We start from the raw sequence: 25,280 nt of genomic DNA on the forward strand, positions 1-25,280 counted from the left end.
GCAATGGGGACACAACTGGGGACATTGGGGTATTGGGGGACATTGGGGACAGTGATGGGGACATTGGGGACAAGGGGCACATTGGGGACATTGGGGACACTGTGGACACCAGGGACATTGGGGACACTGGGTACATTGGGGACAGTGATGAGGCTATGGGGACGTGGATGGCACAGGGATGGGGACAGGGATGGCAATGGGGACACAACTAGGGACACAAATGGGGACACTGGGGACATTGGGGATGTCGGGGACATTGGGGACATTGGGGTGCTGGGGACATTAAGGACATTGGGGACACTGGAGACAGCGATGGGGACATTGGGGACATTGATGGGGACATTGGGGACATTGGGATATTGGGGACACTGGGGACACTGGGGACAGTGGGTTGGGGACATGGTGGGGTGTTGGGGACATCGTGGGGACATTGAGGACACTGAGGGGACATTGTGGGGACACTGGGGACAGTGGGGATATTGAGGTGTTGGAGACATTGGGGACACTGAGGACACTGGGGACATTGGGACACTGGGGACACTGGGGACACTGGGGACAGTGATGGGGACGTTGGGGACGTTGGGGACAGCAGTGTCCCCCACTGACCTCTTCATCTTCCTGGGGTTGTACTTGACCTGAGAGGCGCGAAGGATGAGCTTGTCGGGGCAGGAGTCGAACTGGTGTGGGATCACCTTCTGGAAGTACTGAAATTGGGGAAAAATGGGGAGAAATGGTGAAAAATGGGGAGAAAATGGGGAGAAAATGGGGAGAAAATGGGGAGAAAATGAGAAAAAAGCATGAAAAAAAGGGAAAAAAATGGGGAGAAATGGGAAAAAACGGCAAAAAATGGGGAGAAATGGTGAAAAATGGGGAGAAAATGGGGAGAAATGGGGAAAAAATGGGGAGAAATGGTGAAAAATGGGGAGAAATAGAGAAAAAATGGAGAAAAAAGGGAAAAAATGGCTAAAAAATGGGGAAAAACGGCAGAAAAATGGGGAAAATGGGAGAAAAATGGGGAAAACTGGCAAAAAAATGGTGAAAAATGGTGAAAAATGGGGAGAAAATTGGGAAAAATGGGGCAGGAGTCGAACTGGTGTGGGATCACCTTCTGGAAGTACTGAAATTGGGGAAAAACGGGGAGAAATGGTGAAAATTGGGGAGAAATAGAGAAAAAATGGGGAGAAATGGGGAGAAAATGGGGAGAAAATGAGAAAAAAGCATGAAAAAAAGGGAAAAAAATGGGAAAAAATGGCAAAAAAACGGAGAAAAAATGGGGAAAAATGGGAAAAAACGGCAAAAAATGGGGAGAAATGGTGAAAAATGGGGAGAAATAGAGAAAAAATGGAGAAAAAAAGGGAAAAAATGGCTAAAAAATGGGGAAAAACGGCAGAAAAATGGGGAAAATGGGAGAAAAATGGGGAAAACTGGCAAAAAAATGGTGAAAAATGGTGAAAAATGGGGAAAATGGGGAAAAATGGGGCAGGAGGGTCGAACTGGTGTGGGATCACCTTCTGGAAGTACTGAAATTGGGAAAATGGGAAGGTTGGTGAAAAATGGGGAAAAATGGGGAGAAATGGGGAAACAAACGGGGAAAATGAGAAAAAACATGAAAAAAGGGAAAAAAATGGGGAAAAATGGGATTGACCAAAAAATGGGAAATGGGGAAAAATGGGGAGAAAATGGGAAAGACGGCAAAGAAATGGGAAAAAATGGGGAGAAAATGGAGAAAAATGGAGAAAAATTGGGAGAAATGGGGCAGGAGTCAAACTGGTGTGGGATCACCTTCTGGAAGTACTGAAAAAATGGGGAAAAATGGGGAAAATTGGCGAAAAATGGGGAGAAAATGGGGAGAAATGGGGAAAAAATGGGGAGAAAATGAGAAAAAAGCATGAAAAAAAGGGAAAAAATGGGGAGAAAATGGAGAAAAATGGAGAAAAATTGGGAGAAAATGGGAAAAATGGAGAAAAAATTGGGCAAATGGGGCAGGAGTCGAACTGGTGAGGGATCACCTTCTGGAAGTACTGAAAAAATGGGGAAAAATCCATCCCAAATCCATCCCACTGACCCCAAATCCACCCCAAATCCCATCCCACTGACCCCGTCCCCAAACCATCCCAAATCCCATCATTGACCCCAAACCCACCTCAAATCACAAATCCACCCCCACCCACTGACCCCAAATTTCACCCACTGACCCCAAGCCCACCCCAAACCCACCATTGACCCCAAATCCCATCCCACTGACCCCAAATCCACCCAATCCACACTGACCCCAAACTCTCATGACCTGTCCCAAATCCCCAAATCTCCAAATCCCATCCTTTATTCACGCTTTAAATGCCCCCACTCACCCCAAACCCACCCCAAATCACCCCCCAAATCCCATCCCATTGACCCCAACCCCCAAATCCCATCACAGCCCCAAATCTACCCCATTATTTAAACCCAGCCCATGACCAAGCCACCCAAACCCCATCCCACTGACCCAAACCCCAAACCCACCCCAAATCCCCCAAACCTCATTTGCCCCCAAATGCACCCACTGACCCCAAACCCATCCCACTGACGCCAAATCCACCCAAATCCATCCCACTGACCCCAAAACTCATCCCACTGACCCCAACCTCAAATCCCCAAATCCCCAAATCTCATCCCACTGACCCCAAACCACCCCAAACCCACCCCAAATCCACCCCAAACCCTTCCCATTGCCCCCAAATCCCACCCTACTGACCCCAAACCCACCCCACTGACCCCAAATCCCCCTCAATCCCCCAAATCCCCCCAATCCCCTTTCCCCCCCACCTGGGACATTCCCTCCATGTCCAGCTGCACCAGCTCAGCCTGGTTGAACTGCAGCAGAGCCATTCCCACCCGGAACACGATCTCCAGGCCCTGGGGACACCACTGGGTCACCTTGGGGACACCTGGGGACACCTGGGGACAGCTGGGGACACCTGGGGACAGCTGGGGCAGCCTGGGGACATCCCTGGGGACAGCTGGGGGCATCCCTGGGGACATCTGGGGTAGCCTGGGGACATCTGAGGACATCCCTGGGGACATCTGGGGCATCCCTGGGGACATCTGGGGACATCTGGGGACACCTGGGGCAGCCTGGGGACACTGAGATCATCCCTAGGGACACCTGGGGCATCCCTGGGGACACCTGGGGACATCTTGGGGACAGCTGGGACATCCTGGGGACACTGTGGTCATCCCTGGGACACCTGGGGCACCCTGGGGACAGCTGGGGACACCTGGGTCACCCTGAGTCACCTGGGGCATCCCTGGGGACACCAGCGGGTCACCCTGGGGACAGCTGGGGACATCTGGGACTTCCTGGGGCACCCTGGGGACATCTGGGGACACCTGGGTCACCATGGGTCACCATGCGCACCCTGGGGACACTGCAGTCATCCCTGGGTCACCCTGGGGACATCTGGGGACACCTGGGTCACCATGGCCACCCTGGGGCCACCTGGGTCACCCCTGGGACACCTGGGTCATGCCTGGGTCACCCTGGGGACACCTGGGTCACCATGGGCACCCTGGGGACACTGCAGTCATGCCTGGGTCACCACGGCCACTCTGGGGCCACCTGGGTCACCCCTGGGGACACCTGGGTCATCCTTGGGTCACCTGGGCCACCCTGGGGCCACCTGGGTCACCCCTGGGTCACCTGAGGTCATCCCTCGGCCACCACAGTCACTCTAGGGTCACCTTGGGTCATGCCTGGGTCACCACGGCCACTCTGGGGACAGCTGGGTCATCCCTGGGCCACTCTGGGGACACCGCGGTCACTCTGGGGACACCTGGGTCATCCCTGGGTCACTCTGGGGACACTGCGGTCACTCTGGGGACAGCTGGGTCATCCCTGGGTCACTCTGGGGACACTGCGGTCACCTCTGGGTCACCAGGGTCATCCCTAATCCATGACTGGGGACACCAAGGTCACTCTGGGGACACCTGGGCCACCTCAGGTCATCCCTGGGTCACTTCAGGGTCACTCTGGGGCCACCTTGGGTCACCCCTGGGTCACTTCAGGGCCACCAGGGTCACCTCAGGGTCACCTCAGGTCACCTGCACCATTCCCAGGGCAGATTTGGAGGGATTTGGTTAAACCCAAATTCATTTTGAGGGATTTTCTTCATCCCAAACTCACTTTTTAGGAGATTTTCTTCATCCCAAACTCACTTTTAGGGATTTTTTTCATCCCAAATTAACTTTTAGGGAATTTTTTTCATCCCAAATTAACTTCTAAGGGATTTTCTTCATCCCAAACTCACTTTTAGGGGATTTTCTTCATCCCAAATTCACTTTTAGGAGATTTTCTTCATCCCAAACTCGCTTTTAGGGGATTTTCTTCATCCCAAACTCACTTTTAGGGGATTTTCTTCATCCCAAATTCACTTTTGAGGGATTTAGTAAAACCCAAATTAATTTTAAGGGATTTTCTTCATCCCAAACTCACTTTTAGGAGATTTTCTTCATCCCAAACTCATTTTTAGGGATTTTCTTCATCCCAAATTCACTTTTAGGGGATTTTCTTCATCCCGAACTCACTTTTGAGGGATTTAGTAAAACCCAAATTAATTTTAAGGGATTTTCTTCATCCCAAACTCACTTTTAGGGATTTTTTTCATCCCAAACTCACTTTTAGGGGATTTTCTTCATCCCAAATTCACTTTTTAGGGATTTTCTTCATCCCAAACTCACTTTTAGGGATTTTCTTCATCCCAAACTCACTTTTAGGGGATTTTCTTCATCCCAAACTCACTTTTAGGGGATTTTCTTCATCCCAAACTCACTTTTTAAGGATTTTCTTCATCCCAAACTCACTTTTAGGAGATTTTCTTCATCCCAAATTAACTTTTAGGGGATTTTCTTCATCCCAAATTCACTTTTAGGGGATTTTCTTCATCCCAAACTCACTTTTAGGGGATTTTCTTCATCCTAAATTCCCTTTTGACCCCAAATTCTGTGGGATTTGGTTAAATCCAAACTCCATTTTGACCCCAAATTCTGTGGGATTTTCCCCCCAAACCCCAAACTCGGAGGATTTTACCCCAAACCCTCCTGGCTGTGGTTTTGGGGGATTTTTGGGGTAATTTTGGGGTAGTTTTGGGTCATTTTTGGGCTATTTTTGGGCTATTTTTTTTCTATTTTGAGGTTGGGTTTTTTTTGTATTTTTGGGGGTATTTTTGGGGCATTTTTGGGGCTTTTTTTTTGCTAATTTGGGGGCATTTTTGGGCTATTTTTGGGGCATTTTTGGGGTTTTTTTTGCTATTTTGAGGTATTTTTGGGGCATTTTTGGGGCATTTTTGTGTCTTTTTGGGTCACTTTCGGGGGCATTTTTGGGCTATTTTTTGGCTCATTTTTTGGGATATTTTTGCATCATTTCTGGAGCATTTTCTGGGGCATTTTTGTGTCATTTTTGTGTCACTTTTGGTGCATTTTTTGGGGTGTTTTTGGCTCATTTTTGGCTCATTTTTAGGGTATTTTTGGCCCATTTTTGGGGTATTTTTTGGGTGTTTTTCGCTCATTTTTGAGTCATTTTTTGGGGTATTTTTGGCTCATTTTTGGCCCATTTCTGCCCCATTTTTGGGGTGTTTTTGGGGTTCTTTTGGGGGTACCTCATACACGAAGATGTTGAAGACCCTCGTTTTTGGCTCATTTTTGGGGTGTTTTTGGCTCATTTTTGGCTCATTTTTGGGGTGTTTTTGGCTCATTTTTGGGGTGTTTTTGGCTCATTTTTGGCTCATTTTTGGGGTGTTTTTGGCTCATTTTTGGCCCATCTTTGGCTCATTTTTGGGGTGTTTTTGCCTCATTTTTGGGGTGTTTTTGGCTCATTTTTTGGGGTGTTTTTGGCTCATTTTTGGGGTATTTTTGGCCCATTTTTGGCTCATTCTTGGCCCATTTCTGACCCATTTTTGGGGTGTTTTTGGGGTTCTTTTCAGGATTCTTTTGGGGGTACCTCGTACATGAAGATGTTGAAGACCCTCATTTTTGTGTCATTTTTGAGGTATTTTTGTGTCATTTTTGAGTCATTTTTTGGGGTATTTTTGGCTCATTTTTGGGGTATTTTTGGCCCATTTTTGGCTCATTTTTTGGCCCTTTCTTGGCCCATTTTTGACCCATTTTTGGCTGATTTTTGGCTCATTTTTTGGCCCATTTCTGCCCCACTTTTGGGGTTATTTTTGTGGTTCTTTTGGGAGTACCTCATACATGAAGATGTCAAAGACCCTCATTTTTGTGTCACTTTTAGCTCATTTTTGGGGTATTTTTGGCTCATTTTTGGCCCATTTTTGGGGTTATTTTATTTTTGGCTCCTTTTGGGGGTACCTCGTACATGAAGATGTCGAAGACCCTCATTTTTGTGTCATTTTTGGGGTATTTTTGTGTCATTTTTGAGTCATTTTTTGCGGTATTTTTGGCTCATTTTTGGGGTATTTTTGGCCCATTTTTGGCTCATTTTTGGGGTATTTTTGGCTCATTCTCGGCCCATTTTTGACCCGTTTTTGGGGTTATTTCTGGCTCATTTTTGGGGTGTTTTTGGGGTGTTTTCAGGATGTTTTTGGGGGTACCTCGTACATGAAGATGTCGAACACCCTGGTGGCCACAGGCAGCGGGAAGGTGGTGAGAAAGAGGGTGAGGAACCAGGAGGAAGCATACATGGAGGTGAGGAAGCTCTTTTTGGGGTGCTTTTGGGGTCATTTTGGCTCATTTTTGGGGTACTTTTTGCCCATTTTTGGCTCATTTTTGGGGTATTTTTTGCCCATTTTTGTGTCATTTTTTGGGGTATTTTTGGCTCATTTTTGGCCCATTTTTGGGGTACCTCATATATGAAGATGTCGAACACCCTCATTTTGGTGTCATTTTTGGGTATTTTTGGGACATTTTTCAGGTATTTTTGTGTCATTTTTGTGTCACTTTTGGCTCATTTTTTGGGGTATTTTTGGCTCATTTCTGGCCGATTTTTGGCTCATTTTTGGCTCATTTAGGCTCATTTTTGGGGTGTTTTCAGGATTTTTTTGGGGGTACCTCGTACATGAAGATGTCAAAGACCCTCATTTTTGTGTCATTTTTGGCTCATTTTTGGCCCATTTTTGGCTGAATTTTGACCCATTTTTGTGTCATTTTTGGGGTATTTTTGGCTGATTTTTGGCCCATTTTTGCCTCACTCTTTGGGTGGTTTTGGCTCATTTTAGGCTCATTTTTGGGGTATTTTTGGGGTTATTTTTGGGGGTACCTCGTACATGAAGATGTCGAAGACCCTCATTTTTGTGTCATTTTTGGGGTATTTTTGTGTCATTTTTGAGTCATTTTTTGAGGTATTTTTGGCTCATTTTTGGCTCATTTTTGGGGTATTTTTGGCCCCATTTTTGGCTCATTTTTGAGGTATTTTTGGCTCATTTTTGAGGTATTTTTGGCTCATTCTCGGCCCATTTTTGACCCGTTTTTGGGGTGTTTTTGGGGTTATTTCTGGCTCATTTTTGGGGTATTTTTGGCTGATTTTTGGCCCATTTTTGCCTCACTCTTTGGGTGTTTTTGGCTCATTTTTGGCTCATTTTTGGCTCATTTTAGGCTCATTTTTGGGGTATTTTTGGGGTTATTTTTGGGGGTACCTCGTACATGAAGATGTCGAACACCCTCATTTTTGTGTCACTTTTATGTCATTTTTGTGTCATTTTTGGCTCATTTTTTGGGTATTTTTGGCTCATTTTTTGGGGCATTTTTGGCTTATTTTTGGGGTATTTCTGCCCCATTTCTGGCCCATTTTTGGGGTATTTCTGGCCCATTTTTGGGGTATTTTTGGGATGTTTTTGGGGTTCTTTTGGGTGTTATTTTGGGGGAACCTCGTACATGAAGATGTCAAACACCCTCATTTTTGTGTCACTTTTGGCTCATTTTTGGCCCATTTTTGCCTCACTCTTTGGGTGGTTTTGGCCCATTTTTGGCTCATTTTTGGCTCATTTTTGGGGTGTTTTTGGCTCATTTTTGACTCATTTTTTGGCTCATTTTTGGGGTATTTTTGACTCATTTTTCAGGTGTTTTTGGCCCATTTTTGGCTCATTTTTGGGGTATTTTTGGGGTTATTTTTGGGGGTACCTCGTACATGAAGATGTCGAACACCCTGGTGGCCACAGGCAGCGGGAAGGTGGTGAGGAAGAGGGTGAGGAACCAGGAGGAAGCATACATGGAGGTGAGGAAGCTCTGCGAGCGGAAATGAACGTTCAGCTCCGGCAGCTGCTCCTGGGGAGGGCAGAGAAAAATGGGAATTTGGGGAGAAATGGAGAGAAAAATGGAATTTGGGGAGAAATGGAGAGAAAAATGGGAATTTGGGGAGAAATGGAGAGAAAAATGGGAATTTGGGGAGAAATGGAGAGAAAAATGGAATTTGGGGAGAAATGGAGAGAAAAATGGGAATTTGGGGAGAAATGGAGAGAAAAATGGGAATTTGGGGAGAAATGGAGAGAAAAATGGAATTTGGGGAGAAATGGAGAGAAAAATGGGAATTTGGGGAGAGAAACAGGAACTTGGGGAGAGGAAAACTGGGATCTGGGGAGAGAAATGGGGGAAAAACCTGAATTTGGGGAAAAATGGAGAGAAAAATGGGAATTTGGGGAGAGAAAAATGGGGATTTGGGGAGAGGAAAACTGGGATCTGGGGAGAGAAATGGGGGAAAAACCTGAATTTGGGGAAAAATGGAGAGAAAAACGGGAATTTGGGGAGAAATGGGAATTCGGGGGAAAAACAGGCATTTGGGGAGAAAATGGGAATTTGAGGGAGAAAAATGGGAATTTGGGGGAGAAAAAATGGGATTTGGGGAGAGAAAAACTGGGTTTTGGGGAGAAAATGGGGAGAAAAATGGGAATTTGGGGGAAAAAACAGGAATTTGGGGAGAAAATGGGAATCTGGGGGAGAGAAAAACTGGGATTTGGGGAGAGAAATGGAGTGATTGGGGAGAAAAAGGGGAATTTGGGGAGAAATGGAGAGAAAAAGGGGAATTTGGGGGAGAAAAAGGGGAATTTGGGGAGAAATGGAGAGAAAAAGGGGAATTTGGGGAGAAAAACGGGAATTTGGGGGAGAAAAATGGGGATTTGGGGAGAGAAATGGAGTGAATGGGGAGAAAAATGGGAATTTGGGGAGAGAAAAACTGGGATTTGGGGAGAAATGGAGAGAAAAACGGGATTTTGGGGAAAAATGGGGAGAAAAAACAGAATTTGGGGGAAAACGGGGAGAAAAATGGGAATTTGGGGAGAAATGGAGAGAAAAATGGGAATTTGGGGAGAAATTGAGAGAAAAACGGGAATTTGGGGAAAAAACGGGAATTTGGAGGGAAAAAATAGGATTTGGGGGAAAAAAATAGGTTTGGGGGAAAAATAGGATTTGGGGAGAGAAAAACTGGGATTTGGGAAAAATGGAGAGAAAATGGGAATTTGGGGAAAAAACCAGGAATTTGGAATGGGAATTTTGGGGAGAAAAATGGGAGTTTTGGGAGAGAAAATTGGGATTTGGGGAAGGAAATGGAGTGATTGGGGAGAAAAAGGGGAATTGGGGAGAAAAAGGGAATTTGGGGAGGAAAAAGGGGAATTTGGGGAGAGAAAAACTGGGATTTGGGGAGAAATGGAGAGAAAAACGGGATTTTGGGGAAAAATGGGGAGAAAAAACAGAATTTGGGGGAAAATGGGGAGAAAAAGGAGAATTTGGGGAGAAAAAAAGGGGAATTTGGGGAGAGAAAAACAGGAATTCGGGGGAAAAACAGGAATTTGGGGAGAAAAACTGGAATTTGAGGGGAAAATGGGAATTTCAGGGAGAAAATGGGAATTTGGGGAGAAAATGGGAATTTGGGGAGTGGATTGGGAGAAAAATGGGAATTTGGGGTCTGAAACAGGGGAAAAACAGGAATTTGGAGAGAAAAATGGGAATTTGGGGAGAAAATGGGGAGAAAATGGGAATTTGGGGAGAAAATGGGGAGGAAATGGGAATTTGGGGTGATTTGGGAGGAAAATGGGAATTTGGGAATCTCCTGGAGTTTCCTGTGGATAACCTTTGGGGTCTCCTGGATGCTCCATGATCTCAGAGCCACTGCTGTCCCCAGCCTGATGTCCCCATCGCTGTCCCCAGCACTGTCCCCATCCCGATGGCCCCAGCACTGTCCCCACTGCTGTCCCCATTCCCATCCTGCTGTCCCCATGGCTGTCCCCAGCCCGATGTCCCCAGCACTGTCCCCATTTCCATCCTGCTGTCCCCATCAATGTCCCCAGCACTGTCCCCAGCCTGATGGCCCCAGCACTGTCCCCAGCACTGTCCCCATCACTGTCCCCAGCCTGACATCCCCAGCACTGTCCCCATCAATGTCCCCAATGTCCCACCTGCAGCAGCACCTCGAACTGGTATATACAAAGCCCCAGCTGTCCCCAATCTCAATGTCCCCAAGGCTGTCCCCAATGTCCCTAAAGTCCCCAATGTCCCCATGGCTGTCCCCAATGTCCCTAACGTCCCCAATGTCCCCATGGCTGTCCCCAAGCTGTCCCCACCTGCAGCAACACCTCAAACTGGTAGATGCAGAGCCCCAGCTGTCCCCATTGATGTCCCCAATGTCCCCAGGCTGTCCCCATGGCTATCCCCATCAATGTCCCCAGTGTCCCCAACATCCCCAATGTCCCCAGGCTGTCCCCAGTCCCAATGTCCCCAGTGTCCCCAATGTCCCCAAGCTGTCCCCATCAATGTCCCCAGGCTGTCCCCATCAATGTCCTCAATGTCCCCATGGCTGTCCCCAATGTCCCCATCAATGTCCCCAATGTCCCACCTGCAGCAGCACCTCGAACTGGTAGATACAAAGCCCCAGCTGTCCCCATTGATGTCCCCAATGTCCCCAGGCTGTCCCCATGGCTGTCCACATGAACGTCCCCAGTGTCCCCATGGCTGTCCCCAATGTCCCCATCAATGTCCCCAGTGTCCCCAGGCTGTCCCCAATGTCCCCATTGATGTCCCCAAAGTCCCCAAAGTCCCACCTGCAGCAGCACCTCGAATTGGTAGATGCAGAGCCCCAGCTGGGCCATGCTGTCCCCAATCCCAATGTCCCCAATGTCCCCAATGTGTCCCCAATGTCCCCAGGCTGTCCCACCTGCAGCAGCACCCCGAACTGGTACATACAAAGCCCCAGCTGGGCCATGCTGTCCCCAATGTCCCCATCAATGTCCCCAATGTCCCCAATGTCTCCATGGCTGTCCCCAGTGTCCCCATTGATGTCCCCAGTGTCCCCAATGTCCCCAGGCTGTCCCCATGGCTGTCCCCAATGTCCCCATGGCTGTCCCCAATGTCCCCAGGCTGTCCCCATCGATGTCCCCAATGTCCCCAGGCTGTCCCCACCTGCAGCAGCACCTCGAACTGGTAGATGCAGAGCCCCAGCTGGGCCATGCTGTCCCCAATCCCAATGTCCCCAATGTCTCCATGGCTGTCCCCAATGTCCCCAATGTCCCCAATGTCCCCACCTGCAGCAGCACCTCGAACTGGTAGATACAAAGCCCCAGCTGGGCCATGCTGGGTTTGAAGAGCTCCCGCAGGCGATATTCCTGCATCAGCCGAACAAACACCGAGAAAGCTTCTTCCTCTGGCATCTGGGCAGGGAAAAATGGGAATTGTTCACAGGAAAACATCAAAAATTCCAGAGAAAAACCTCTTCCTCCGGCATCTGGGCAGGGAAAAATGGGAATTGTTCACAGGAAAACATCAAAAATTCCAGAGAAAAACCTCTTCCTCTGGCATCTGGGCAGGGAAAAATGGGAATTGTTCACAGGAAAATATGGGAATTCCAGAGAAAACCCAGAATTCCCAGAGAAACCCTCTTGCTCCGGCATCTGGGCAGGAAAAATGGGAATTAGTGCCAGGAAAACATCAAAAATTCCAGAGAAAAACCTCTTCCTCTGGCATCTGGGCAGGGAAAAATGGGAATTGTTCACAGGAAAATATTGGGAATTCCCAGAGAAAGCCTCTTCCTCTGGCATCTGGGCCAAGAAAAAATGGGAATTAGTGCCAGGAAAATACAGGAATTCCAGAGAAAGCCTCTTCCTCTGGCATCTGGGCATGGAAAAATGGGAATGGTTCACAGGAAAATATGGGAATTCCAGAGAAAACCCAGAATTCCCAGAGAAACCCTCTTCCTCTGGCATCTGAGTCAAAAAAAACAGGGAATTATTCCCAGAAAAACCCAGGAATTCCCAGAGAAAATCCAGAATTCCCATCAAAACCCTCCTCCTCTGATATCTGAACCTGAAAAAACCAGGGAACTGTTCCCAGAAAAACACCGGGATTCCCATCAGAACCCTCTTCCTCCGGCATCTGGGCAGGGAAAAATGGGAATTATTGCCAGGAAAACCCAGAATTTCCAGAGAAAGCCTCTTCCTCTGGCATTTGGGCATGGAAAAAATGGGAATTAGTGCCAGGAAAATACAGGAATTCCAGAGAAACATTGGGATTCCGAGAGAAACATCAGGATTCCCACAGAAACCTTCTTCCTCTGGCATCTGGGCAGGGAAAAATGGCAGTTAGTGCCAGGAAAATATCAGAAATTCCAGAGAAACATTGGGATTCACAGAGAAACCTTCTTCCTCTGGCATCTGGGCATGGAAAACATGGGAATTAGTGCAAGGAAAATACAGGAATTGCAGAGAAACATCAGGAATTCCAGAAAAAGCCTCTTCCTCTGGCATCTGGGCAGGGAAAACATGGGAATTATTGCCAGGAAAACCCAGAATTTCCAGAGAAAGCCTCTTCCTCTGGCATCTGGGCATGGAAAAAATGGGAATTAGTGCCAGGAAAACATCAGAAATTCCAGAGAAAACCCAGAATTCCCAGAAAAAACCCAGAATTCCCAGAAAAACATTGGGATTCCCAGAGAAAGCCGCCTTCTCCGGCATCTGAGCCAAAAACAGGGAATTGTTCACAGGAAAACATCGGGAATTCCAGAGAAAAAACAGAATTCCCAGAGAAACCCTCTTCCTCTGGCATCTGGGCATGGAAAAATATGGAATTATTGCCAGGAAAACCCAGAATTCCCATCCAAACCCTCTTCCTCTGGCATCTGAGCCCAAAACCAGGGAATTATTCCCATCCAAACCCTCTTCCTCTGGCATCTGATCCCAAAAAAACCCATGGAATTCCCATCAGAACACCGGAATTCCCATCCAAACCCTCTCCCTGAGGGATCTGATCCCAAAAACCCCAGAATTATCAAAACCCCCAGAATTCCCAAAAATCCCCAGAATTCCCAAAAAGCCCCAGAATTCCCAGAACCTCTAGAATCCCCAAACCACCCAGAATTCTCAAAAACCCCAGAATTCCCAAAAAAAGCCCCAGAATTCCCAGAACCCCCAGAATTCCCAAAAATCCCTGGAATTCCCAAAACACCCAGAATTCCCAAAAAAACCTCAGAATTCCTCAAAACTCCCAGAATTCCCAAAAAGCCACGGAATTCCCCAAATCCCCCAGAATTCCCAAAAAGCCCCAGAATTCCCAAAAAGCCCAAGAATTCCCAAAAAGCCCCAGAATTCCCAAAACTCCCAGAATTGCCAAAACCCCCAGAATTCCCAAAAAGCCCCAGAATTCCCAAAAAGCCCAAGAATTCCCAAAAAGCTCAGAATTCCCAAAATCCCCCAGAATTCCCAAAAAGTCCCAGAATTGCCAAAACCCCCAGAATTCCCAAAACTCGCAGAATTGCCAAAACCCCCAGAATTGCCCAAAATCCCCAGAATTCCCAAAAACCCTGGAATTCCCAAAAGCCCCCAGAATTCCCAAAACTCCCAGAATTCCCAAAAACCTCCAGAATTCCCAAAACCCCCCAGAATTGCCAAACCTCCCAGAATTCCCAAAAACCCCGGAATTCCCAAAATCCCCCAGAATTCCCAAAAAGCCCCAGAATTCCCAAAACTCCCAGAATTCCCAAAACTCCCAGAATTGCCCAAAATCCCCAGAATTCCCAAAAACCTCCAGAATTCCCAAAAAGCTCCAGAATTCCCAAAAAGCCCCAGAATTCCCAAAACCCCCCGGAATTCCCAAAACTCCCAGAATTGCCCAAAATTGCCCAAAAACCTCCAGAATTCCCAAACCCCCCAGAATTCCCAAACCCCCAAATTCTAAAACCCCCCCAGAATTCCCCAAAGCCTGGAATTCCCCAACCCCCAGAATCCCCAAACCCCCAGAATCCCCAAACCCCCCAGAATTCCCAAACCCCCAGAATTGCCAAACCCCAGAATTCCCAGAATTCCCAGAACCCCAAAATTCCCAAAACCCCCAGAATTGCCAAACCCCCAGAATTCCCAGAACCCCCAGAATTCCCAAAAAACCCCCCAGAATTCCCAAAACTCCCAAGCCCCCACCTGCATGAGCAGCAGTCCCACGATGAAGGCACTGCCCTGGCAATAGCCAACCTCCCGATCCACCAGTGAATAGGCCTGCCGAGCAGGGGAATGTCACCCTAATGTCCCCAAGGTCCCCAGGTGTCACCTGTGTCACCAGGGTCCCCATGGCACACCAATGTCCCCATGTCACCCCAGTGTCACCTTCATGACATTGAAGAGCACCTCCTGGCCCAGGCTGTCCTGTCCTGTCCTGTCCCCAATATCCCCAATGCCCTATGTCACCCCAAGGTCCCCAGTGTCCCCATGTCACCCCAATGTCCCCATGTCACCCCAGTGTCCCCAGTGTCACCTTCATGACACTGAAGAGCACCTCCTGGCCCAGGCTGTCCTGTCCCCAGTGTCCCCATGTCACCCCAAGGTCCCCAGTGTCCCCATGCCACCCCAAGGTCCCCATGTCACCCCAGTGTCCCCAATGTCCCCAGTGTCACCTTCATGACGTTGAAGAGCACCTCCTGGCCCAGGCTGTCCTGTCCCTGTCCCCAATGTCCCCAATGTCCCCAATGTCCCCAATGTCCCCAGTGTCCCCATGTCACCTTCATGACGTTGAAGAGCACCTCCTGGCCCAGGCTGTCCTGGCCCTGTCCCCAATGTCCCCAATGTCCCCAATGTCCCCAATGTCCCCAGTGTCCCCATGTCACCTTCATGACGTTGAAGAGCACCTCCTGGCCCAGGCTGTCCTGGCCCTGTCCCCAATGTCCCCAATGTCCCCAATGTCCCCAATGTCCCCAGTGTCCCCATGTCACCTTCATGACGTTGAAGAGCACCTCCTGGCCCAGGCTGTCCTGGCCCTTGAAGAAGTCGTGCTCAGGGTAGGTCCTGGCGATGTCCCTGCGGATCAATCGCTCGCAGGGCGACGACATCCTCAGCAGCTCCGAGTACTGCTGCTTCAGGGGCAGCTCGGCTGCACTGCACAGCAGCTGCCACACGATGGCGCGGAAATGATGGGGGATTCCCTTCCGGATGAGTTCCTAGAAATATCCCAAACGGATCCTAAATCATCCTAAAAACATCCTAAACAAACCCCACTAGAGCGGCAGCTCGGCTGCACTGCACAGCAACTGCCACACGATGGCCCGGAAATGATGGGGGATTCCCTTCCGGATGAGTTCCTGAAAACATCCCAAATGGATCCTAAATGTATCCTAAACCACCCTAAATGTATCCAAACCCATCCTAAATACACCTCATTGCACAATAACTGCCACTCGATGGCTCGGAAATGGTGAGGGATTCCTTTTCTGATCAGTTCCTGGGGATATGGGATCACTGAGATCCTAAATGTATCCTAAATGGATCCTAAACCAACCCTAAATACACCTCACAGCACAGCAGCTGCCACACAATGGCTTGGAAATGATGAGGGATTCCTTTTCTGATCAATTCCTGGGGATATGGGATCAGTGAGATCCTAAATGTATCCTAAACGTATTCTAAATCAACCCTAAATCCATCCCACAGCAGAGCAGCTGCCACACGATGGCTCAGAAATGGTGAGGGATTACCTTTTGGATCAGTTCCTGAAAACATCCCAAATGGATCCTAAATGGATCCTAAACGTATCCTAAATTCATCCCACTGACCCCAAATCCACCCCAAACCCACCCCAAACCACCCCAAAGTGGCCAAATCCACCCCAAACCACCCCAAACCCACCCCAAATCACCACCAATTAGCCAAATCCACCCCAAATCCACCCCAAACCCCCCCAAACCACCACCAAATTGGCCAAATCCACCCCAAAGTGGCCAAATCTGCCCCAAACCCACCCCAAATTCACCCCAAACCACCCCAAATCCAGCCCAAAACACTACAAACTGCCCCAAACCACTCCAAACCACCCCAAACCACCACCAATTGGGCAAATCCCCCCAAACACCCAAAACCACCCCAAACCCACCCCAAATCCACCACCAAATTGGCCAAATCCACCCTAAACCACCCCAAATGCACCCTAAATTGGCCAAATCCACCCCAAACCCACCCCAAAGTGGGCAAATTCACCCCAAAACACCACCAATTAGCCAAATCCACCCCAAATCCACCCCAAACCACCACCAAATTGGCCAAATCCCCCCAAATCCACCCCAAAGCACCTCAAATCCACCCCAAACCACCACAAAGTGGCCAAATCCACCACAAAGCACCCCAAATCCACCCCAAAGCACCCCAAACCCCCACCAAATTGGCCAAACCCACTCCAAATCCACCCCAAACCCACCCCAAACCACCCCAAACCACCTCAAATCCACCCCAAATTGGCCAAACCCACTCCAAATCCACCCCAAATAGGCCAAATCCACCCCAACCCCACCCCAAACCACCCCAAATCCACCCCAAACCCACCCCAAATTGGCCAAATTCACTCCAAATCCACCCCAAACCACCACTAGATTGGCCAAATCCACCCCAAACCACTACAAACTGGCCAAATCCACCCCAAACCCACCCCAAACCACCCCAAATCCACCCCAAACCACTACCAATTAGCCAAATCCACCTCAAATCCACCACCAAATTGGCCAAATCCACCCCAAATCCACCCCAAATCCACCCCAAACCACCACCAATTGGCCAAATCCATCCCAAATTGCCCAAATCCACCCCAAACCAACCCAAATCACCCCAAACCACCACCAATTAGCCAAATCCACCCCAAATCCATCCCAAATCCACCCCAAAACCACCCCAAACCATCCCAAATCCACCCCAAACCACCACCAATTAGCCAAATCCACCCCAAACCACCCCAAATCCACCCCAAACCACCCCAAATCCACCCCAAACCAACCCCAAACCCTCCCAAACCACCCCAAATCCACCCCAAACCACCCCAAATCCACCCCAAAGCGCCCAAATCCACCCCAAATTGGCCAAATCCACTCCAAATCCACCCCAAACCACCACTAAATTGGCCAAATCCACCCCAAACCACTACAAACTGGCCAAATCCACCCCAAACCCACCCCAAACCACCACCAAATTAGCCAAATCCACCCCAAATCCAGCCCAAACCACCACCAATTGGCCAAATCCACCCCAAACCACCCCAAACCACCACCAAATCCACCCCAAACCACAACCAATTAGCCAAAACCACCCCAAACCCACCCCAAATTGGCCAAACCCACCCCAAACCCACCCAAACCCACCCCAACCCCAGAGCCCACCTTGAGCAGCTTCTCCTTCTTGCGGCGCCACTCGTCCCACTCGTTGACGATGCGTCCCCAGAGGATCCAGGTGTCCTCCTCCAGGTGGCTCAGGTTGGAGGAGGCCGAGGAGCTGGACACCAGCGAGGAGCCGCTGTTCCGCCGCGAGCCGTTCACCGAGCGAAGGGACTTGGAGTCAGCCTCCAGCAACCTGGGGAGGGGAGAAATGGGGTGAGGTGGGGTGGGAGGGACTCAAAATGGGGTGGGAGGGACAGAAAATGGGGTGGGAGAGACACAAAATGGGGAGAAATGGGACAGAGAACGGGGTGGGAGTGACTCAAAATGGGGTGGAGGGACAGAAAATGGGGTGGGAGGGACAGAAAATGGGGAGAAATGGGAAGAGATGGGGTGGGAGGGACAGAAAATGGGGTGGAGTGACACAAAATGGGGAGGAATGGGACAGAAAACGGGTGGGATTGACTCAAAATGGGGAGCAATGGGGTTGGAGGGACCCAAAATGGGGTGGGAGGGACAGAAAATGGGGTGGGATTGACTAAAATGGGGAGAAATGGGGTGGGAGGGACAGAAAATGGGGTGGGAGGGACAGAAAATGGGGTGGGATTGACTCAAAATGGGGAGAAATGGGGTGGGAGAGACCCGAAATAAGGTGAGATTGACCAGAAATGGGATGGGATTGACCCAAAATGGGAAGAAATGGGGTGGGAGGGACTCAAAACAGGGAGGAATGGGGTGGGAGGGACCTGAAATGGGGTGGGAGTGACACAAAATGGGGAGAAATGGGGTGAAATGGGGTGGGAGGGACTCAAAATGGGGAGGAATGGGGTGGGAGGGACAGAAAACTGAGCCTGATTGACCCAAAATGGGGTGAAATGGGGTGGGAGAGACTCAAAATGGGGTGAGATTGACCCAAAATGGGGAGAAATGGATCGGGATTGACCCCAAATGGGGTGGGATTGACCCAAAAATGACCCTGATTGCCCCAAAATGAACCAAAATGAGGTGGGATTGACCCAAAATGGGATGGGATTGACCCAAATCTGACCCTGATTGACCCAAAATGGACCAAAATCAGGTGGGATTGACTCAAAATGGGATGGGATTGACCCAAAATTGACCCAAAATGTACCCTGATTGCCCCAAAATGCACCAAAACGGGGTGGGATTGACCCAAAATGGACCCTGATTGACCCAAATCTGACCCTGATTGACCCAAAATGCACTCAAGTCAGGTGGGATTGACCCAAAATGGGCCAAAATGGGGTGGGAGGGACAGAAAATGGGGAGAAATGGATCGGGATTGACCCAAAATGGGGTGGGATTGACCCAAAAATGACCCTGATTGCCCCAAAATGGACCAAAATCAGGTGGGATTGACCCAAAACGGGGTGGGATTGACCCAAAATGGGGTGGGATTGACCCAAAATGGGTGCAAATGAGGTGGGATTGACTCAAAACTGACCCTAATGGACCCAAAATGGACTAAAATGGGGTGGGATTGACCCAAAATGGATCCTGATTGACCCAAAATGGGACAGGATTGACCCAAAATGGACTAAAATGGGGTGAGATTGACCCAAAATGGATCCTGATTTGACCCAAACTGGACCAAAATGGGGTGGGAGTGACCCAAAAGTGACACAAGTGAGGTAGGATTGCCCCAAAATGGACTAAAATGGGGTGTGAGTGACACAAAATGGACCCAAACAGGATGGGATTGACCCAAAATTGACCCAAATGGGGTGGGATTGACCCGAAATGGATCGGGATTGACCCAAACTGTATCAAAATGGGGTGGGAGTGACCCAAAATTGACCCTAAATGTACCCTGATTGACCCAAAATACATCAAAATGCAGTGGAATTGACCCAAAATGGGGAGAGATGGGGTGGGATTGACCCAAATCTGACCCTGATTGACCCCAAATGGGGTGGGAGAGACTCAAAATGGGGTGAGATTGACCCAAAATGGGGAGAAATGGATCGGGATTGACCCAAAATGGGGTGGGATTGACCCAAAAATGACCCTGATTGCCCCAAAATGGACTAAAATGAGGTGGGATTGACCCAAAATGGGGTGGGATTGACCCAAATCTGACCCTGATTGACCCAAAATGGGGTGGGAGGGACAGAAAATGGGGAGAAATGGGGTGGGAGAGACCCAAAATGGGGAGAAATGGGGTGAAATGGGGTAGGATTGACCCAAAATGGGGTGGGATTGACCCAAAATGGGTGCAAATGAGGTGGGATTGACTCAAAACTGACCCTAATGGACCCAAAATGGACTAAAATGGGGTGGGATTGACCCAAAATGGATCCTGATTGACCCAAAATGGGACAGGATTGACCCAAAATGGACTAAAATGGGGTGAGATTGACCCAAAATGGATCCTGATTTGACCCAAAATGGACCAAAATGGGGTGGGAGTGACACAAAATGGACCCAAACAGGATGGGATTGACCCAAAATTGACCCAAATGGGGTGGGATTGACCCAAAATGGATCGGGATTGACCCAAACTGTATCAAAATGGGGTGGGAGTGACCCAAAATTGACCCTAAATGTACCCTGATTGACCCAAAATACATCAAAATGCGGTGGAATTGACCCAAAATGGGAAGAGATGGGGTGGGATTGACCCAAAAGTGACCCTGATTGCCCCAAAATGCACCAAAACGGGGTGGGATTGACCCAAAATGGGGAGAAATGGGGTGGGAGGGACAGAAAATGGGGAGAAATGGGGTGGGATTGACCCAAAATGGGATGGGATTGACCCAAAATGGGGTGGGATTGACCCAAAATGGGTGAAAATGAGGTGGGATTGACTCAAAACTGACTCTGATGGACCCAAAATGGACTAAAATGGGGTGAGATTGACCCAAAATGGATCCTGATTGCCCCAAAATGGGACAGGATTGACCCAAAATGGACTAAAATGGGGTGAGATTGACCCAAAATGGATCCTGATTGCCCCAAAATGGACCAAAATGGGGTGTGAGTGACACAAAATGGACCCAAACAGGATGGGATTGACCCAAAATTGACCCAAATGGGGTGGGATTGACCCAAAATGGATCGGGATTGACCCAAACTGTATCAAAATGGGGTGGGAGTGACCCAAAACCGACCCAAAAATGTACCCTGATTGACCCAAAATACATTAAAATGCGGTGGAATTGACCCAAATTGGGGAGAGATGGGGTGGGATTGACCCAAAAGTGACCCTGATTGACCCAAAATGCACCAAAACGGGGTGGGATTGACCCAAAATGGGATGGGATTGACCCAAATCTGACCCTGATTGACCCAAAATGCACTCAAGTCAGGTGGGATTGACCCAAAATGGGCCAAAATGGGGTGGGAGGGACAGAAAATGGGGAGAAATGGGGTGGAATTGACCCAAATCTGACCCTGATTGCCCCAAAATGGACCAAAATCAGGTGGGATTGACCCAAAATGGGGTGGGAGGGACAGAAAATGGGGAGAAATGGATCGGGATTGACCCAAAATGGGGTGGGATTGACCCAAAATGGGATGGGATGGACCCAAAATGGGTGCAAATGAGGTGGGATTGACTCAAAACTGACCCTAATGGACCCAAAATGGACTAAAATGGGGTGAGATTGACCCAAAATGGATCCTGATTGACCCAAACTGGGACAGGATTGACCCAAAATGGACCCAAGTGAGGTGGGATTGACCCAAACTGGACCCAAAAATGAAAATATTCCCCCCAAAAATGGAGCTATTTGCCCCCGAAGTAGAAATATTGGCACTGAAAATGAAAATATTCTCTCCAAAAATGGAGATATTCCCCCCAAAAATGGAGCTATTTGCCCCAAAATAGAAATATTGGCAGTGAGAATGAAAATATTCTCCCTGAAAAACGCAGGTATTTCCCCCAAAATGAAGCTATTTCCCCAAAAATGGAGATATTTTCCCCAAAATCACTTTTCAGACAAATTCCATCCCCAAAAAGAAGTAGAAACCCCAGAAAGGTGTGTTTTCCCGACAGGTTCTGCTCCTCCAGCTTGGCCAAAATAGCTCCAAAAATGAAGATATTTCCATCAAAAATGCAGATATTTCCCCCAAAAATGAAGATATTTCCATCAAAAATGCAGATATTTCCCCCAAAAATGAAGATATTTCCCCCCAAAATGGAGATATTTCCCCCCAAAATGGAGATATTTCCCCCAAAAATGGAGATATTTCCCCAAAAAATGAAGGTATTTCCCCAAAAATGGACATATTTCCCTCAAAAATGGAGATATTTCCCCAAAAATTGGACTTATTTCCCCCCAATCAATTCCAAAGCCAATTCCACCCCCAAAAGTAGATAAAAACCCCAAAAAGCTATTTTTCCTGACCAGTTCTGCTCCTCCAGCTTGGCCAAAATAGCCCCAAAAATGGAGATATTTCCCCCAAAACTGAAGATATTTTCCCCAAAAATGGACATATTTCCCCCCAATCAATTCCAAAGCCAATTCCAGCCCCAGAAAATCTGTAAAAACCCCAAAAGGTATTTTTCCTGATCAGTTCTGCTCCTCCAGCTTGGCCAAAATAGCCCCAAAAATGAAGATATTTCCCAAAAAAATGAAAATATTCCTCCCAAAATGAAGATATTTTCCCCGAAAATGAAGATATTTCCCCCAAAAATGGAGATATTTCGCCAGAAAATGAAGATATTTCCCCCCAGTCAATTCTAGTGCCAATTCCACTCCCAAAATGAGTTAAAACCCCCAAAAATAGGTGTTTCCTGACAGGTTCTGCTCCTCCAGCTTGGCCAAAATAGCTCCAAAAGTGAAGATATTTCCCCAAAAATGAAGATATTTCCCCCAAATCAATTTTCAGGTGAATTCCAGCCCCAGAAAATCTGTCAAAACCCTAAAAAGGTATTTTTCCTGACCAGTTCTGCTCCTCCAGCTTGGCCAAAATAGCCCCAAAAATGGAGATATTTCCCCCAAAAATGGAGATATTTTCCCCAAAAATGGAGATATTTCCCCCAAAAATGGAGATATTTCCCCCCAATCAATTCCAAAGCCAATTCCACCCCCAAAAGTCGATAAAACCCCCAAAAAGCTGTTTCCTGATCAGTTCTGCTCCTCCAGCTTGGCCAAAATTGCTCCAAAAATGGAGATATTTCCTCCAAAAATTGAGATATTTCCCCCAAAAAATTCAGGTATTTTCCCCAAAAATGGACATATTTTCCCCAAAAATGGACATATTTCCCCCCAATCAATTTTCAGGTGAATTCCACCCCCAAAATGAGTTAAAACCCCCAAACTAGGTGTTTCCTGACCGGTTCTGCTCCTCCAGCTTGGCCAAAATAGCCCCAAAAATGAAGATATTTCCCGAAAAAAGGAAGATATTTCCCCCAAAAATGAAGATATTTCCCCCAAAAATGGAGATATTTCCCGAAAAAATGAAGATATTTCCCCCAAAAATGGACATATTTCCCCCCAGTCAATTTTAATACCAATTCCACCCCCAAACTAGGTGTTTCCTGACCGGTTCTGCTCCTCCAGCTTGGCCAGCAGCTGCAGCTCCTCGGAGCTGAGGCTCTCCTCGGAGGCTCCGGAGGCTGCAGCAGCCTCGGGGGAGGAGGAGCTCTCGGGGCTGCCGGGGGAGGCCATGGCAGCGCGATCACCTGGGGAGGGGGAAAGAAATTCACAGGTTCAGAACAAAATTCACACTGTTCAGAAGGAAATTCACCATTTTCGGACCAAAATTCACCATTTTCGGACCAAAATTCACCATTTTCGGACCAAAATTCACCATTTTCGGACCAAAATTCCCATTGTTCAGAACAAAATTCGCACTTTTCGGCACAAAATTGTCACTTTTCAGAACAAAATTCCCATTGTTCGGACTAAAATTCACACTTTTCTGAACAAAATTCACAATTTTCAGCCCAAAATTCACACTTTTCAGAACAAAATTCCCTTTTTTGGGCACAAAATTGTCACTTTTCAGCCCGAAATTCCCATTGTTCAGAACAAAATTCACCATTTTCAGAACAAAATTCCCACTTTTCAGATTGAAATTCCCAATTTTCGGCACAAAATTCACACTTTTCAGTGCAAAATTCCCACCTTTCAGAACAAAATTGTCACTTTTCAGCCAAAAATTCCCATTGTTTGGACCAAAATTCACATTTTTCAGACCAAAAATCCCGTTTTTCGGCACAAAATTCACAGTTTTGAGAACAAGAGTCCCACTTTTTGGAACAAAATCCACCCTTTTCAGTGCAAAATTCCCATTTTTCGTCACAAAATTGTCACTTCTCAGACCAAAATTCATATTTTTCAGAAAAAAATTCCCAATTTTCGGCACAAAATTCCCATTTTTCAGAACAAAATTCCCACTTTTCAGCCCAAATATTCCTGTTTACCGGCTCAAAATTCCCACTTTTCAGCCCAAAATTCACCTTTTTCAGACCAAAATTCACATTTTTTTGACCAAAATTCCTGTTTTTCAGACAAAACTCACAATTTTCAGCACAATAATACCATTTTGGAGCCCAAAATTCACCCTTTTCACTGTGAAATTCCCATTTTTGGGCCCAAAATTCCCATTTTTCAGAACAAAATTACAAATTTTTGGCACAAAATCCACACTTTTCAGTCCAAAATTCCCATTTTTAGCCCAAAATTCCCACTTTTCAGCCCAAAATTCCCACTTTTCAGCCCAAAATTCCCATTGTTCAGCACAAAATTCACACTTTTCGGCACAAAATTCCCACTGTTCAGCACAAAATTGTCTCTTTTCGGCCCAAAATTCCCATTTTTCAGAGCAAAATTCCCAATTTTCAGACCAAAATTCCCACTTTTCAGAACAAGATTCCCAATTTTCAGCACCAGATTCACCCTTTTCAGTGCAAAATTCCCATTTTTCAGAACATAATTCCCATTTTTCAGAACAAAATTCCCACTTTTCAGTGAAAAATTTCCACTTTTCGGCACAAAATTGTCACTTCCCAGAACAAAATTCCCATTTTTTGGCACAAAATTCCCACTGTTCAGAACAAAATTACCACTTTTTGGCACAAAATTCACATTTTTCAGACCAAAAGTCACCATTTTCAGAGCAAAATTCCCACTGTTCAGAAGAGAATTTCCATCGTTCGGACCAAAATTCCCCTTTTTCAGACCAAAATTCCCAATTTTCAAAGCAAAATTCACCCTTTTCAGAACAAAATTCCTATTTTTCGGCCCAAAATTGTCCCTTTTCAGAACAAAATTCCCACTTTTCGGCATCAGATTCACCCTTTTCAGCCCAAAATTCCCACTTTTCAGAACAAAATTCACAATTTTCAGAACAAAATTCCTATTTTTCGGCCCAAAATTCCCACTTTTTGGCACAAAATTCCCATTCTTCAGCACGAAATTCATCCTTTTCACTGCAAAATTCCCATTTTTCAGCCCAAAATTCTTCTTTATCAGCTCAAAATTGCCACTTTTTGGCAAAACTACCATCTTCCAGAACAAATTACAAAATTCCCATTTTTCGGCACAAAATTCCCACTTTTCAGAACAAAATCACCACTTTTCAGTGCAAAATTCCCCCTTTTCGGCACAAAATTCCCATTTTTCCGAACAAAATTCCCAATTTTTTTCACAAAATTCACCCTTTTCAGTGCAAAATTCCCATTTTTCGGCACAAAATTGTCACTTTTCAGCCCAAAATTCAACAT

The 25,280-nt window shown here is 47.3% G+C and overlaps 1 protein-coding gene across 1 annotated transcript in view; it reads right to left on the reverse strand.

The window, feature by feature from the left end:
* The window catches only part of LOC146422618 (EVI5-like protein), a 60,441-nt gene extending 37,206 nt beyond the window's left edge, over positions 1-23,235 (reverse strand). Inside the window, exons 1-8 of the mRNA XM_085046004.1 lie at positions 23,096-23,235; positions 17,591-17,780; positions 15,167-15,391; positions 14,382-14,456; positions 11,499-11,624; positions 8,110-8,253; positions 2,806-2,895; positions 607-704 (exon numbers count right to left, since the gene is read on the reverse strand). Of these exons, the coding sequence (XP_084902130.1) occupies positions 607-704; positions 2,806-2,895; positions 8,110-8,253; positions 11,499-11,624; positions 14,382-14,456; positions 15,167-15,391; positions 17,591-17,780; positions 23,096-23,220 (1,073 nt within the window). The 5' untranslated portion in view covers positions 23,221-23,235. The remainder of the gene's footprint in view (positions 1-606; positions 705-2,805; positions 2,896-8,109; positions 8,254-11,498; positions 11,625-14,381; positions 14,457-15,166; positions 15,392-17,590; positions 17,781-23,095) is intronic.
* Between the last annotated feature and the right edge of the window lie 2,045 nt (positions 23,236-25,280).

The sequence above is a fragment of the Lichenostomus cassidix genome, unplaced genomic scaffold, assembly GCF_008360975.1.
Source record: "Lichenostomus cassidix isolate B80296 unplaced genomic scaffold, HeHo_3.0 HiC_scaffold_39, whole genome shotgun sequence".
Lineage (NCBI taxonomy): Eukaryota > Metazoa > Chordata > Aves > Passeriformes > Meliphagidae > Lichenostomus > Lichenostomus cassidix.